This window comes from Periplaneta americana, chromosome 17, assembly GCF_040183065.1.
Source record: "Periplaneta americana isolate PAMFEO1 chromosome 17, P.americana_PAMFEO1_priV1, whole genome shotgun sequence".
Classification (NCBI taxonomy): domain Eukaryota; kingdom Metazoa; phylum Arthropoda; class Insecta; order Blattodea; family Blattidae; genus Periplaneta; species Periplaneta americana.
In genome coordinates, this window is record NC_091133.1 from 44543142 (window position 1) to 44560930 (window position 17789).

The 17789-nt window shown below is 36.2% G+C and overlaps 1 protein-coding gene across 2 annotated transcripts in view; it reads right to left on the reverse strand.

Annotated features, from left to right (window-relative positions):
* Positions 1 to 1032: 1032 nt before the first annotated feature.
* Positions 1033 to 17789, reverse strand: part of LOC138693277 (zwei Ig domain protein zig-8-like) — a 977813-nt gene continuing 961056 nt past the window's right edge. For both annotated transcript variants that reach the window (XM_069817133.1, XM_069817132.1), the window contains exons 6-7: positions 4335 to 4462; positions 1033 to 1942 (exon numbers count right to left, since the gene is read on the reverse strand). In XM_069817133.1, coding sequence (XP_069673234.1) covers positions 1788 to 1942; positions 4335 to 4462 — 283 coding nt within the window. In that variant the 3' untranslated portion in view covers positions 1033 to 1787. The remainder of the gene's footprint in view (positions 1943 to 4334; positions 4463 to 17789) is intronic.

Below are 17789 nucleotides of genomic sequence, written 5' to 3' on the forward strand. Positions count from 1 at the left end.
TAATGTTCGGTTTTGGCTCGCTTAGATACGTTTCGGCTCGTTAATTTTCGGTTTGCCTTCTTTAAGTTCGTTTCTGATTTGCTTAGGTTCACTCTTTCGTTTAGGTTTCTCTGGGTTTCTTTAGGTTCTTTATTTTCGCTTTTGATTTGTTTAGATTCGCTTTTGTTTTAAGTTTGTATTTATTTATGAAAATACAAAGCAACGTAATGGAACCAAATCTGAACAAACGAAAGTAAAACGATACAAACCAAAGAAGCTGAAAATAGCCAAAGACTACCAGAACGTTACCTAAGAAGCTAAACATAATACAAACAAAGCAGTGCCTTAAACAAACTGAAACCTTTCTAAGCAAATCGAAACTAAACTAACCTATAAAAATCACCCTCATGTATTGGCCACTGTGGGGCAAAATGTGTATTGGGATAAAATAAATAGATCTACATCTGCATACATTTCATCTCCTGGTAGAGTATGTTGTGAAGTTTATTATGCTCTTTCCTCTGTCACCGAAAATACAGCCTATGAGATGTGCAACATGTATCTGACACAGAATCTCCCTTATGACATGTCTTTCCGTACTCTTGGACAGTTTATATATACTCTACTGTAACAGCTGTTCTTCTCTTCACAAGCATATTCAAAATTCACACTTTGAGTGTTGGATATAATACAGTACAATCGGTAACATAAAAGAACGGAAAATGTTTCTGGAGTATTACAGCGCAAAATATCCTTCACCATAGGTTCATATTTAAACATAGATGCGAACAATACGAGTTACGACATTCAATTATTGATAATGCCTGCTGTATTCCGTTGTCTAACATTCACTTCTGGCTAGTCTGCTATAATTCAATTATTGATCGTCCCTGCTTTATTCCGTTGTCTAGCATTCACTCCTGGCTAGTCTGCTATAATTCAATTATTGATCGTCCCTGCTTTATTTCGTTGTCTAGCAATCACTTCTGGCTAGCCCTGCTATAATTCAATTATTGATAGTGCGTGCTGTATTCCGTTGTCTAGCATTCACTTCTGGCTAGTCCTGCTACAATTCAATTATTGATAGTGCCTGCTGTATTCCGTTGTCTAGCATTCACTTCTGGCTAGTCCTGATATAACTACTGCCTTAGTTGCTGTGATAGAGGTAATCAAGTATTAACGTTTTTGCAATACCTGAATTTTTAATCTCTTTCGTTTCATAGAAATTTTACATTTAAAATAAGAAAGTTCTACATATTTTTATCATTTGAAAGAAATTTCATTATATTTAAATGCCACAAACACGAAATTAAGTGATGTAATATATATGCTAAATGCATTACTGAAGATTTCGTTTTCTACTTTGCTCATCCATATGAAAACTAATTAAGGATTTTCAGTAATATTAAAAATAAATACAATATTGGAACACTCTTAATTTATATAATAATTTTATATATTTACACATTAGTTCAATACGTAACTGAAAGTCTCTTAAGTACTTTTTGTCTCCACCATATTTTATAAATGTATTATATGATTCTTTTCTGGCAATATACGTAAATATTGGTACAGTATTTGAAACTCACTTCTAGAACCAATTCTAACTTGTTTAAGCTATGCAACTTTTGGCAGGGACATAGACCGCAGTTTCTTTTTGATCCAGGTACCTCTCGTTTGCTACACAGTTGTCTTTTCAAGTCGTAAACACTGATGGTAACGAAGAGACTGTATATAAAACGGAACTGTTCTTCACACCACTCAGTTCGGCAAGCAGACAGGTGGTTTACGAGGCGGAGTTCGCGGGATCACACGTAAGGATAATAAATCTCAGCTCGCGGGAAGTTTTGTGGTATTGTGAAGCTTGCGGCCAGGGCCAGCGTCAGGGTCAGTAGGTGACCCCTAGCCCCTCTGCACCCCGTGCTCCCCCACGTGTCGTGCTGCACCGCCGCTTGTTTCTCACCTGGAAACAGAACATTGAATCTAAGATTAAGAAGGAGCGAATTTAGTTCCAAATATTGATCTGCAAGTAAAATGTTCAATATTATGTGAAACTTGATACTATTCACATATATTGCGTGTGTCTCAAGTAATAATATTAGTCAATTTATCAGGAATAGAAAAACATTATATATTATGCAAATCTAGTCTTTCAGGTGAAGCTTCCTGTAAAGCAGATTTGAATAATTTCAAGGGAAAAATTGTTCCGGGGCCGAGTATCGATCCCGGGACCTCTGGTTGAACGTACCAGCGCTCTCCCAACTGAGCTACCCGGGAACTCCACCCGACACCGTCTCAACCTTTCCCTTTATATCCACACAACTCGCATGGGCTGACGCAACGCCAGAGACCCACATTGAGTGCATCGAGAGGGATTGATACCCTGCCCCGAAACAATTTTTCCCTTGAAATTATTCAAATCTGCTTTACAGGAAGCTTCACCTGAAAGACTAAATTTGCATAATATATACGTCACTGTGTACGTTAACAGAAAACCACAATTCCAAGTCACGCAGAATTTGTGTGCACTCGATGTGGATCTCTGGCGTTGCGTCAGCCCACGCGAGTTGTGTGGATATAAAGGGAAAGGTTGAGACGGTGTCGGGTAGAGTTCCCGGGTAGCTCAGTTGGTAGAGCGCTGGTACGTTCAACCAGAGGTCCCGGGATCGATAGCCGGCCACGGAACAATTTTTTCCTTGAAATTATTCAAATTATATATCGTTATTCGAATTGATAAATATTTATGTTTTGCCAGATGTCTTGTATGATCAACATAACAGGTAGTATACCTGAATAAACTGAACTTTGAGAAGAGATAATTATATTAGATATATTTTTTATTAATTTGTCCTCCAGAATAATATCTGTAATATTGTGAATTAATATTTGAGGAGAAAAATTCGCTCCGGCGCCGGGGATCGAACCCGGGTCCTTGGTTCTACGTACCAAGCGCTCTGACCACTGAGCTACGCCGAATTCAATCCACAGCACCGGACGAACCTTCCTCCTTGAATGTTTCCCTTTAGGCCTGACTCCAAGTTAGGCATTATGTTGACGTATATGTCCAATGTCAACTACCATTATATTAATTGTTAATATTACAGATATTATTCTGTAGGACAGATTAATAAAATATGTATTTAATAAATTCAAGGGAAAAATTGTTCCGGGGCCGAGTATCGATCCCGGGGCCTCTGGTTGAACGTACCAGCGCTCTCCCAACTGAGCTACCCGGGAACTCCACCCGACACCGTCTCAACTTTTACCTTTGCAAGTCGCACAGAGTTTGTGTGCACTCGATGTGGGTTTCTGGCTTTTCGTCAGCCCACGCGAGTTGTGTGGATATAAAGGGAAAAGTTGAGACTGTGTTGGGTGGAGTTCCCGGGTAGCTCAGTTGGGAGAGCGCTGGTACGTTCAACCAGAGGTCCCGGGATCGATACCCGGCCCCGGAACAATTTTTCCCTTGAATTTATTCAAATCTGCTTTACAGGAAGCTTCACCTGAAAGACTAGATTTGCATATATCTTTAATATTCTCATAGCTAGCAGTGAATATTTCTGTACAGATTACTGTGCACTTAATTGCGGAGTCCCGCCCAAACAAGTCACTCAACTGAGTGCGCTCCTAATATAATGGCAGTTGACATTGGACATATACGTCAACATATATGCCTAACTTGGAGTCAGGCCAAAAAGTGAAACATTCAAGGAGGAAGGTTCGGTCCGGTGCTGTGGATTGAATTCGGCGTAGCTCAGTGGTCAGAGCGCTTGGTACGTAGAACCACGGACCCGGGTTCCATCCCCGGCGCCGTAGCGAATTTTTCTCCTCAAATAGAGATAATTATGTTTAGGAAATAGTGTTGTCACTTCAGACCAATATACTGAAGTTTTAATTCGGCCACAGAAGACAGTGATATTATGTTAGTCATACAGAGAATGAAATTCATGATAATAAAAATGCTGCTTGAAAGCAACATCATATAAATAGCAAAATTTGATTTATTATATTGAATTATTTCAACGTTACAATTACTTGTTTGTTAAAATGTGTATATGATAACATTATGAAATTTGTGTTCTTTTGTTTTGTGTATTTTGGGAAAATAAAATTTCAATTAATGCTCCGCCATAAATGTTGTAACTAAAATCTTGTGCATCCCTCGTGTTTATCGTTCGGTTCGACCTCCCCCATATGTTACCTGCACTTTGTTAACGTTTTCACTCTGCCTAAACGAGACGCTCTACTGTACATCACGTTAAATCTATGTAGGTTACAAGCTACATTATCCTGAAGTATTTTATATTCCTTCTGGAATACTATATGTAATTATATTAATAAATACTATGATACTTTACCGTTCAATACATGGACGTGCACTAGAACGGAGGAATACTTGGACAGCGAGCATGTGTACATGCCACTGTCACTCTTTGTAGCTCGGGGAATCACCAGACGACTCACCGTGGCGCCACCGACTGTCTCACTGCGAAAATAAACAAATGTTTATTAAGTGGGATTCCTGAACAAATATATTTAACTGAGCAAGGTATAACCTTCTTCATTTTATAACTTTCATGTTAAGAGTCCTATAGACCTACTTCTATATCATTGAAATAAATTACTTAAACCTATATCACAATATCCTTCTGCACGTAAACAGCAAAGATTATTGCAGTAAATAAATAAATGGTTCTGGCAAAAATGTGACTCATCTCGGTTGCTCTCAGATTATTATGATTTTAAACGACTAATCGATTCTCGCTCAGTGATTTACGAAAAATAAGCATAGTTGAGAAAACAAATGTACGTCGAGGTAATAAAACGAAATCGATAAAACTAAATGATAAAATTCAAGCGATGTGCAGCTGTCATTGGTTCATATTCAAGGTTATTTACATTTCATTGGTACTGTAGAGGAGCCAAGACCTGTCCTATGACCGTATCATGTGCCGTGGATATACTACTAATGGGTATCGAGGAGGAAAATATGTTTTAGTCTGAGATGAAGTTCGGTGTCGGTAAATTCGTTTAATATTAACCATCATTAAACAAACTCTTTTCGTGATAACTCATTCTTTCCCCTCTCGCACAGTACACATGCTAGGTCTCGCCTCCTCATCTGTACAAAGTAGGATGACGTTACATTAGTTAAATAATCTCAATAAATTAGCAATCCTCAACGAAAGAAGTGGCTTCGCGAAGATTGAAGGATGAACAAATGTTTTTTTTTTTGTTCATAATTACAAGAAACACAGGTTTTATTATGTAAATTATAATTTATACCACTATATCAGTGTCCGATTAGACATGTATTTATGCCTTTCCAATTCACTGTGGGCTAAAGCAAGGATACGCACTATCACCTTTACTTTTTAACTTTGCTCTAGAGTATGCCATTACGAAAGTCCGGGATAACAGAGAGGGTTTGGAATTGAACGGGTTACATCAGCTGCTTGTTTACGTGGATGACGTGAGTATGTTAGGAGAAAATCCACATACGATCAGGGAAAATGCGGGAATTTTTCTTGAAGCAAGTAAAGAGATAGGTTTGGAAGTAAATCCTGAAAAGACAAAGTGTATGATTATGTCTCGTGACCAGAATTTTGTACGAAATGGAAATATAAGAATTGGAAAGTTATACTTTGAAAAGGTGGAAAAATTCAATTACCTGGGAGCAACAGTAACAAATATATATGATGCTCGGGAGGAAATTAAACACAAAATAAATATGGGAAATGCCTGTTATTATTCGGTTGAGAAGCTTTTATCATCCAGTCTGCTGTCAAAAAATCTGAAAGTTAGAATTTATAAAATAGTTTTATTTCCGGTTGTTCTTTATGGTTGTGAAACTTGGACTCTCACTTTGAGATAGAAACCTAGGTTAAGAGTGTTTGAGAATAAGCTGCTAAGGAAAATATTTGGGGCTAAGAGGAATGGAGAAAGTTACACAACACAGATCTGCACGCATTGTATTCTTCACCTGACATAATTAGAAACATTAAATCCAGACGTTTGATATGGGCAGGGCATGTAGCACATATGGGCGAATCCAGAAATGCATATAGAGTGTTAGTTGGGAGGCCGGAGGGAAAAAGACCTTTTGGGAGGCCGAGACGTAGATGGGAAGATAATATTAAAATGGATTTGAGGGAGGTGGTATATGATGGTAGAGACTGGATTAATCTTGCTCGGGATAGGGACTAATCGCGGGCTTATGTGGGGGCGGCAATGAACCTCCGGTTTCCTTAAAACTCAGTAAGTATATCACTGTACGATCTTGTACGAGTGTGTGTAAATTATTCTTGTAACAATGCCATCTTCGTTGTAGTAATTACAGATATCTGTAATATCGGCTGTTCAAAAAAAAAAACATTTGTCAGGTCGCTGTCACTGGAGCATTTCGCATCGACAGTTTGAACAACACTCGCTAGATGTCACTACGACATCCGCTTTGCTTCGCCTGGTGGCATAGACATGGACAGAAACTTAAGTTGTGTCATTGTACAATATGGATAGACAAAGCCCCAAGAGTCTATTGTATACAAAGACCGATATAATTGTTAGCATTAGTATGTACTGTGGATCGCAGCATGGGTACATAATGCAGCAGACTTCAACACAAGAGCCCAATGACAAATGATGTTCTGGGTGTAGCTAGGAGAATAACTAGTGACAATTCACTTGTGTAATACATAGACTGAAAGTACAGGGTTGCCGCATCTGTTCTGGTTCAAGATGATGTGCTTATCAAGACCAATAATAACTTTTAACAAACAATTGTGTATATTAGGTGCACCTTAAATATAAATTCCATCACCTTCATTATTAAAATCGTAATCTACATCTACATTATATTGCGGTTTAATTCTTATCGGTCATTTCGAACTCCAAAACTGATTCTGCAGTCTGTATCTTTGTCTTCCTCAGTTCCTTCTTAGGGATTATAATTAGATATTTTCCGTTTTTATAATATTGTTGCTGGGATACATTCCGATATTTTCATATTATTTCCTTGGTCATATATAATTCTTATCTGATTTTTTTTCTTTTTTTCTCATAAAAACCTAATTTGCTGTACATTTTAATCTTATTCCAGAAGCTTAAATTCATATTTTCTCTTTCTTCTAATGATCAAATTAAATTGTATACTGATGCATAGGAAAATTCATTGAATAATTTTTGTTAAACTGGTGATATGTACAGATAGCTAATTAAAATGTGGAGCGAGTCACCTATATGTATGCAATAATTTCACACGACTGTCCACAAGTAGCATATATGCAGGGGCTCTTGTTTATTGCACATGCGCAGTGTGATCTAAGCGAAACTTTTACAATAAGGGTGCTCGAAATTTTATTTCCGTATCTGTACTTCAGAATAAATATGTTAAAAAAGACTATTACATTTGCTACATAGCGTATTCTTCTATATCCTACTTTCCTATTATGTCTCTTACTTACTTACAAATGGCTTTTAAGGAATCCGAAGATTCATTGCCGCCCTCACATAAGCCCGTCTTCGGTCCCTATCCTGTGCAAGATTAATCCAGTCTCTATCATAATATACCACCTCCCTCAGTCCATTTTAATATTATCCTCCCATCTGCGTCTCTGCCTCCCCAAAGGTCTTTTCCCCTCCGGTCTCCCAACTAACACACTATATGCTTTCTGGATTAGCCCATACGTGCTACATGCCCTGCCCATCTCAAACATCTGCATTTAATGTTCCCAATTATGTCAGGTAATGAATACAATGCGTGCACTTCTGCGTTGTGTAACTTTCTTTATTCTTCTGTAACTTCATCCCTCTTACCCCCAAATATTTTCCTAAGAACCTTACTATCAAACACCTTTAATGTCTGTTCCTCTCTCAAAATGAGAGTCCAAGTTGCACAACCATACACAACAACTAGTAATATATTAATTGTTTTATAAATTCTAACTTTCAGATTTTTTGACAGCAGACTAGATGACAAAAGCTTCTCAAACGAATAATAAAAGACATTTCTCATATTTATTCTGCGTTTAATTTCCTCCCGAGTGTTATTTATATTTGTTACTGTTGCTCCAAGATATTTGAACTTTTTCACCTCTACGAAGGATAAATCTCCAATTTTTATGTTTCCATTTCGTACAATATTCTGGTCACAAGACATAATCATATACTTCGTCTTATCGGCATTTACTTCCAAACCTATCGCATTACTTGCTGGAAGTAAAATTTCCGTGTTTTCCCTAATCGTCTGTGAATTTTCTCCTAACATATTCACGTCATCCGCATAGACAAGTCCTATTACTGTATGTCTATATGAAGTAGGAGTAGAAACATTTTATGAAAGCACAAAAAATTGCCTTCGATTGTTTCAAATCAAATATTGTTGTCATTTTTACATCCCTATTATTGAAATATGTTTGACATAGCCTATCGCGTCGCCTATTTTTGTGTACAGATGTCTCACAAAGAGGCTGGCACTTTCCGATATGTGAACTTGAGCATACTGCACACAGACTATATCATATCAGAAGTAACTCGCGTAGCCTGAGAAGAGTGTCGGCTTTCCGAACTGATTACCCTGGAAAGAATTCCGCTGGGTCCAAGTGGAATTTATGGTGAAAAAAAAAACGGTACATGGCACTAGGTTTCTGAGCGACACTCCCATTTCCCATACCGTTATTCCACTTTTGTTCCACTCATCGTAAATGCCATGTGCTATATAGATCACCTCCCGTGGTGCACCACGAACGACGCTATAGCATCAAAAAGATATGAAGTTATGGAACCAGAAGTAGGTAGGAAAAAATATTAAATTAATAATTCATTAATACATTTATTCATATTTACATGAATTGTAAATAATGAACTCAGATATACCTTAGTACTGATTTGGTATGCTTTCTGCACTAACTTCAATTTATGCAGATAAAAAACAGACTAAAGCAATACTTAACTTCTAGCATAGTGGTTAGGCCTGTGATGTATGAAATTTAAAGCACGTCGTGGGAAAGTAACTAATGCTGCTATTATCCACAACGTTGCTTTGTTTTGGAAGTCGTCAGCTGGAAGTGCACTCAGTGATTATGTTGACGGTAATGCAGTTGTTGTGTGTTACACTAAACAGAACGAATGAAAATAGACACTAATCTCTCCATAAACGGCAAAGTCTGTAGCACAAATTAGTTTTCCTATCCCACATCAACTTCAGGGTTTATTCTGTGTTGAGATGATGGCAATAAACAATCAAGTGAGCCTAGCGAGAGCTTTGAAAGCAACCACTATAGTTAGCATATACGAGTATCAGCGTTGTTACGTTTTAGAGAGCATTATTCAAACTAAACGGAAGATGAGTCGAACGATTAGTACTCAGGTCTTCATGTTGGAGACCCGGTTAACCCTTCTGCTACAAAGGGGGGTAATATAATTACCCCACTGATGATTTTTCAAGATTATTTTCATTTCTCTCCACATTTATTTTTGATGAAATTCTATGTATTTGTCAGTTATTTGTCTACTAACATTTTGAAATAAGAACAACGTAAATAATTAATCTACTTTAGTCATTAGTTCGCGTTGTTTAAGCGGGGTGATCTTGTTATACCCACTTTGGTCGTCTGTGTCATGAAAATTCCAGGATATGGAATTCAATTTCCAGGTTAGTTTTCACATTTTTGAGCTTGTCTGCTTCCAAATTATTCTATTTTCTGTTATTAATGTCATTATTCAAACGACGCCAAATAACTTACTTGTTGGTAAGCGTTATTAAATAAATGTCTACAAATCACGATCTTGGTTGTTGTGGTAGTGTTATGGTGCTTGTGATACTGGCAGTGGTAATGGTATTGGTAGTGATTATAATAAGGATTGTTCACAACTTGATGTGCAGCATTTTAATGACGCATTCTTGTTCAAATCCTAAATCGATTTAACATAATATACAGGATGATTCACGAGGATTTACCGTCCCTTACGGAGGTTATTTCCGAAGGAATTCTGAGAAAAAAAATTCATATATACATATGTCCTAATCTCAATATTTTTAGAGTTACACTAATTTGAAGTTGTTAATACTAAAAAAATACGTAAATAGAGATTAAACAATTCACAAGTGTCATTTCTTTAATTAGGTAGTGTTCTGAAGCTAAAGCTAAAAATGTGTTTTTAATTGCCTTGTACAGATTTTTTTTTTCCAATTTTTAAATAAAATTTACATCATTCTTACGCACTTATCATAAAAATTGTTACAAATCATACGACTTTAGGAACTTGATTCTTTACAATTTAATTATGCACCCGAATGCACAGTCTTGAATAATTTACAAGAGCGACGTGATTTGTAACAATTGTTGTGATAAATGCGTAACAAAATGTAGTCTTGTTGTAAAAAATCGAAAAAAAAATTCTGTACGAAACAACTATGGAATTCACAACACATTTTTAGCTTCAGAATACTAGCTAATTAAAGAAATGATACTCCTGAATAGTTCATTCTTTATCTGTAATATTCTTTTACCCTTAAAACTCAAGAACAATGGTATTTTACAAACACACTTCAAATTAGTGTAATTCTGAAAGTATTGAGATTAGGACAAATGTTTATATGATTTTTATGCTCAGAATGTCTTCGTAAATAACCTCCGTAATGGCGGTAAATCCTCGCGAATCACTCTGTATATGATTAAATTTCTGGTTTACTAGATCCACAAATCTAAAGTTGAGAACTTTCGACTACGATTTCTAATTCTATTAGAACTAGATTGTAACATTTATTTACATGTTTACTTACTTATTTAGTTATTTATTTATCTATTTATTGTATTTTCTTTCCAATATTAAATAAACCGCTGTTGTGTTAATAAAAATCCATTAGTCTTATTTTATTATTATTCGTGCTGTTTTTTTAATATTATGAATATCAAAATACGCCAACTGCTTGCGTATAATTTTTAATAAATAACCAGATTTACTTCAATGCTCAATACCTCGAAAACAGATCTCGTATTGCAGCCGTCATCAGAACACTGCACTCCTGGACTAGCGTCTCTTTCCCACGGACAAGACACTGTCCTAGCGTGCATTCGTGGGTGCTGGCGGGTATGCTGTCTCTCTATCCCTTGTGCACTACAGAGCATATTGCCTTACCCTCCATGCACTCTATCTATTTCAGCGAGTGCTGACGACCACTGTCTTATTGCATAAGTCCGCCCAATTACACCTTCAGGCTATGAAGGCAGATACGTAGTGGAAGATTAAAGCTCCAGCCTTTCAAGATAAACGCAGTGAATAGCACAAAGAATGTCATTCCTATGTGTTTTCTGCTACTAAGGAAATATTTTAGGTACTGGTTTCTGTTAAGGGGTTAGGTACAGCTTAGAGCAGTAATTTTTTTTGGAAATGTACAACATTTTTTCTTCCATTACTGTACCTTTTACAAAATTGAAAATTATTGTGTGTAAAACACTGTCCTTCTGCTATATTGAAAAAAAAGTATTTATACGATTTAATATATATATATATATATATATATATATATATATATATCTATTTAAATTCAAAATGGTGGCAGTTTACTCTGCAGTGATGAAGCACTTCCCTCATAACTCATAAACTTTTTAACTTTTTCATGTTCTCTCTCTTTTATTATATTCCTGAAACTCATGTTTACAATATCATGCTCTTTCAACTACATTCCTTAATAAATAATATTTTTTAAATTTATGTTAGAAGAAAATAGTGATATTTGACCATTTCTTAAAATGAATTAATTTATCAGACAATCTATCAAGGTAGAGAAGTGATCTTGCATCATATTTTAGATATGACATGCATAAATACATACAAAAATTGTCATCACAGATTGTTGGATAGTTTTTGAGTTATGTGGGAAACGCTTCATCACTACACAGTTAACTGAATTTTGAAAAAAAAAAAAATGTAAAGAATTTTTTTTAAATCGTAAAAATATTTTTTTCATATAGCAGAAGGAAATTGTTTTTCATTATTGTACAAGATAGAGTAATGGAGGAAAAAAATGTTGTATATTTCCAAAATTTTATGTTGTAAGCTGTCCCTAACCCCTTAAGGCAGGACAATAGTGAGAAAATCCATGAATTCATCGGGAATTGAAGCGGGAACATTACGATTCGCAGCACAACGCCTCAATTCTGACGCTATTGCGTGCCTCGTTTGTTAGCGTAGAAATAATACAGTATTTTTGAAGATTTCGTACGATAAATCCTTTAATTCAACATACTATCTCTTTAAGAACCAGAGCACTTTTTCTCGCGTAGCAGACTGAGTTCAATCGATTTAAGCACCATTGAGGTGATCCATTAAGTGTTACTCGTATGTAGGAATGTAATTTGTCATGTTACACTTTTTAGTAGTTCAGTTCTTAGATCTCGCTTAGTGAACTACAAAAAGTATCTTGAATCACACCTCTTACTGCGAAAGAGATTCATGATGAGAACTCTTCTGTAAGAAACAATGCTGTTGTACTTGATAAACGTTTTTATCCATATCAGTGTTAACTTCCAATAAGTGTATTACTAATCGTTTTTGAAAGAATTGTAGACTGTTGCTAACAATACTTGTATTTCATTTACAGTCTTAATTGCACAATAATTTGTTTTTCTGAAACCTTATCAAATCATAAGGATACAACCCCAACATAATACGAAAGACAAAACATAGCCTAATCACAAAAAGACATAAGAATACAACACAAACACAAGAACACAAAAAATACATCATACTAACATAAGAAAACAAAAACAGACACAAGATTGCAACCTCATTCAAGAAATTAAAATACAACATCGCATACAGAACAAATAATACTCCATAAAAAACCTTCTTAAGACACAAACACAAACAAGCAAATACAACCACACAGGCGTATACAAACTCAAATGTAACACCTGCAACAACTCCTACTTAGGACAGACAGGCAGATGATTTCAAACACGTTACAAAGAACACATCACAGCCATAACAAAATTACCTAACACTTTGTTTATGCGTACGAATATACTACAAGTATATCATTTATAATAAGATAATCATAGATTCTGGATATTAGTGACGAATCTCAACAATGTACTTTTCAACAAATTTAACAGAGATCCTGTTTTGCAAGTAAATTTTCACTAAATAAAACCACTGCACAATAATGTACCGAACCATTGTGCTAGAATTGCAGACACTAACTACTGTGCGGTCACGCGCTGTTTTTCCGTAAAGCGGGAGTAGCTTGTGCAAGAGAATATGTGACACAAGTGCCAATAACTCATTGCATCGATGCGCGTTATATTCACTGGTATCAAATTATTAATGGATCTCTCTACAGTATGATGAAGCATGAATATTTCAGTACTTGCTATGAAGATCGTATAATGAAATGCTGTCTATAATTAAGCGGTCGAGTGGTTTTAAGTGAAGCTACATTATTACATTTTTATTAGTATTAAAACAAGAAATCCCAATGAAGCTGTAACACACAAATTAAACGAAAAGCTCCTATAAAGAATAATTACTCGTATCTTCATGAAACACAATGTTGTTGTTTAGTCAACTGTCCGAAGACAGGTCTGAACCTCACAAGTGATATCAACATACCACTTATAAGGCAACTAAAGTGTGTGTGATGTATCTTGTCTCACTGTGAAAAGAGAGAGAAAGGAGAAATGTCTTACTTCGTCTGTATTGTTATGGCGATGAAGGAGTGGAGCGATGCCGTCCATCCATCCAGTGGCGGAAGGGACTAGTTGGTACATTCTGTAGCGCAAAGTAAAATTACAAAAGATCTCTCTTCGTACTGTGTAGTTCCGTTACTGAGCTTGTCTTTCAATAAATTTAGTTCCGGTATCCTGTACAATAACAAGGTTTTGAAAGGAATCCTGAAAATTTACAGCCCTCGTATAATCTCCACCCTCATTTGAAGGGACTTGGTTTTATTGCTACTGAGACAAGATAAACCTTACCAGATAGAGGCCAGGAGATAATGGGATAGGGTGGCCACGTCCTTTCCCCCCTTCATTACATACATCGTCGATTAGCTACAGATTATACTAATCAGACTTTAAGCATGCAAACAATTGTTTTTCCTCTATCACATACCGTCAAATGAGATGTATTGCCTGATAATAGATGTACATTTCAGCCAGAACCTCAATCAGTGGTAAAACGCAATGTGAGACATACAATTTTTTTTTATCCTCGCAGCCGTTTTCTTTTATTTTTCTGGGGACCTGGTTCGGAATCGTGTAAAGAGAAGAGTGACTGTGGAATGTTGGTGGAATCATAATAGCACAGTCTAGTATATACAGTCACGAAGCTGAATACGTAGTAAATATGCATCCATAGATAGTTGCTAACCACTAGGATCGCTAATATTGCCTCATTACAGACAATGCGAAATAGTATCGTCACAGTCTATTGTTCCTAGCACCCTCACAACTCAAGCTTCGTGGCTGTATATACTAGCCTGTGATAATAAGTGCGGGGAAAACAGGAGAACCTTCATAAAGCTTCTCAGCAACCGGTTCATCCAACACATATTCCACCATGACCCAGCTTTACAGGGAGTTATACCTGAAAGATTGATTTGCATAATACACGTCACTGTTCGTTAACAGAAAACCACAATTTAAGTCACACAGAGTTAGTGCGCACTCAATGTTTGTTGCTTGACGGTTGTCAGCCCACTTTGAGGTCTGTGGATATAGAGAGAAAAGTTGGATCGGTGTCGGGTAGAGTTTCCGGGTAGCTCAGTTGGTAGAGCGTTGGTACGTTTAACCAAAGGTCCCGGGTTCGATACCCGGAACAATTTTTCCCTCAAAATTATTCAAATCAACTTTACAGGGATTTATACCTGAAAGATTGATTTGCAGCTAGTAACATGTTCATAAATTATATTTATCCACATTCAATGTGAAATCCATGAAACTTCGAGTGAAAAATGTTCAAACGCAAGTGTACATTTTCTCATTAGGTCATCATTATTCAAGTCAGCTTTTCAGGGAGCTATACCTCAAAGCCAGTTTTGTATAATACACGGTACTATTCGTTATCAGAAAACCACAAATTTAAGTCACACAGAAAGTGTGCACTCAGTGCTGGGCTCTGACGTTCTGTCAACCCACTTGAGTTATATGGATATAAGGGGAATAATAGAGCTGGTGTCTGGTATTAGTTCCTGGGTAGCTCGGTCAATAGAGCACTGGCACGCTCAGCCAAATGTATCGGGTTCGATATCCGGCCCTGGAACAATTTTTCCCTTGAAATAAGTGTGCAGTTCCTTCCTCATTCTCCTCCTTCTTCTTCTTCTTCTGCTTCTTTTTCTTCTCGTCCTTCTACTTGTATCCTCTAGCATATGTACGTATTTTACTTCTTCCTCATTTCCATCTTCTTTCTGGCAGACCTGTGTTTTTTTCGCAGGTCTAATAGTTCAGTTGTTAGAGCAACTGGCTACCGATTAGAAGGTACTGGGTTCATTCCGGCGTGGTAGAGGATGCTTTCTCGTTCTCAAATATACAGCACGACTCCAGGGTACATTCAGCCGTCTAACAAACTGGGTACCAGGTCTTTTCTGGGAGGGTAAATGACGGTCACACTGTGGTGCAAATCACTCCACTTCATTCTAGTGCCGAGGACGTTAAGACATTGGAGTTCTATCTCAAGCCCTCCATGCATCATCATTACCTATAAATGAGATGCATTTATATATATATATATTTTTTTCAAATTGAAAACTTATTCCCTGCTAGCTTTACTGTTCTTGTATTTTAGATTTGGCTTATATGATAGCTCATTAAAAATTTTTGTTTTGAATTCAGCGTGATACTTTATTTATTTTCAAACCTGTTTTAATTTTTTACCTCTAACTTTATCTCTTAATGTTTTATTTAATTTTTACCTTGAAATTTATATCTCGTGTTTTTCTAAGAATCGTTTTATTTCACTTGTAGCTGAATTGGTTTCTATTTTATATGCGAAAGTCTAAAAGATGATTTGTATATATATTCTCGCTTTTGTAGCAATCATTAAATGTTATTTTCCCAATCTGTCTTCTTTTACCAACCTGTAATAATGTATTATTCATCTTGATTACACAACGTTTAACACTGTATCACTTCGTAATATGTATGGTAAGACTTTCCTTTGTTAAATTTCAACGTACCTCGTTTACATGTTTCGATCTATTTATGGATCATCTTCAGAACTGGTCGTTGTTGGTCTTGGCGCCACTTGTTCTGTTTCCTGTGAGGATGTGTTCCTATGATATAGTGTAGAGTCAAAGAGTGTGTGTTTGAAGTTGAGTTGTGTGTTGGGGTGTGTTTTTGTGCTTACCATACATATTCCGAAATTTATTATTGGCTTCATTCATTTGGTCAAACATTTGTGTTTTGAACTTGCAGAAATAATATTACTTTTTTGTTTTGAACTTGTTCAGTAACATTATTATTCACAGCTAACTGCCTAACCAGCATCTAGGGGATTCGAGAGACTGTCATAGCTGTAGTTTCTCTGGTGAAATACGTAATTTTCCAAAACATTCACATAGAATGAACTGTATTTCATAACTGGATATAATATGATAAATATAACGTAAAAGTAGTATGTAAGACTACAGTTTTCTCCAAACGCTTTCTGGGCATATTTGCTTTCAGATTTATAAAGCTAGAAACTGTAGCCCTAGTAGTACAAAGTGACAACCATTTCTTTCTGGCAAGTTTATAAAGAAACAAAACATATTTTTAGTGAAGAATGAAAGTGACATTTCTGAAATTAGTGGCATATTCGTATTGCTGTCATCTGTGGTCTTCTAATGCAACTGAACCTGTTAAACTAATGAAGGAAAATATGAAAACCGCAATCAATTTGTGGCTTCAATGCTGGTCCGTACAGAATTTCATTGGAATACACAGGTAACCCGAAACTAGAAATTCAGGGAATTCAATTTCGTCGATCTGGTTGACCAACCGACTGGCGCTTCATAACTTAATTAATTTGTGAGAATAGGCAATTCCCTACTTAATGCCTGAAATGAGTACGAGTATCGTTGTGCGCAAACCAAAAACAAGTCTTTGTTGACGACAGAAACAAGTTCGTATTATTTGCTAATATCTATGAAAAAATTACACAAAGAAGTATCGTAGGACAGTCTTAATTTTCGGTCTCTACTTTACACACTGGAATGTTTATAATTGATTATGAAACATTCGTATGCTTCACATTTTATATTAAAAATCATCGTACACATTGGTGGGCAACTCGTGCTCTCAAAGTGTCAACACAATCTCAATGCAGGTAGAACGGATCTGTGCTAGCTGTACTGTCTGTGTGCGGTTCTTTCAAGACACAAGTTCGATCGCGTCTGCAGTAAGTGGCGGCTCGTTTTAAGTGAAAAACAAGATAATTCCCAGATCATTTCCCTTCAGTTACGAGTAAAAAGAGAATTTTTTTATTAAGAAGAGAGGTAAAGCTTGTATTCTATTACACCTTCTTACTCATAACATTTTATGTTACAAATAAACAGTGAAGGTTTTAGTAAAGAAATACTGTCTACATCTGCTTTAGAACAGCTAAAGTTAAAAATGGGATATCAACAAGGTGAGACTGATATCAAATATCATTAGCGCGTTGTGCGTGCGAGTTACAGGATTGCACGACATATAATCGACTAGCTAAGAACATTTATGGATAAATTTGAAATGTGGCAGTACCATGTAGAACATAGAAAACTTCACTTTCTTTGACTATAAACTATCTTGAAGAGTGATAAGAAAATCTTCTTATCAAATATAAGATCCTAT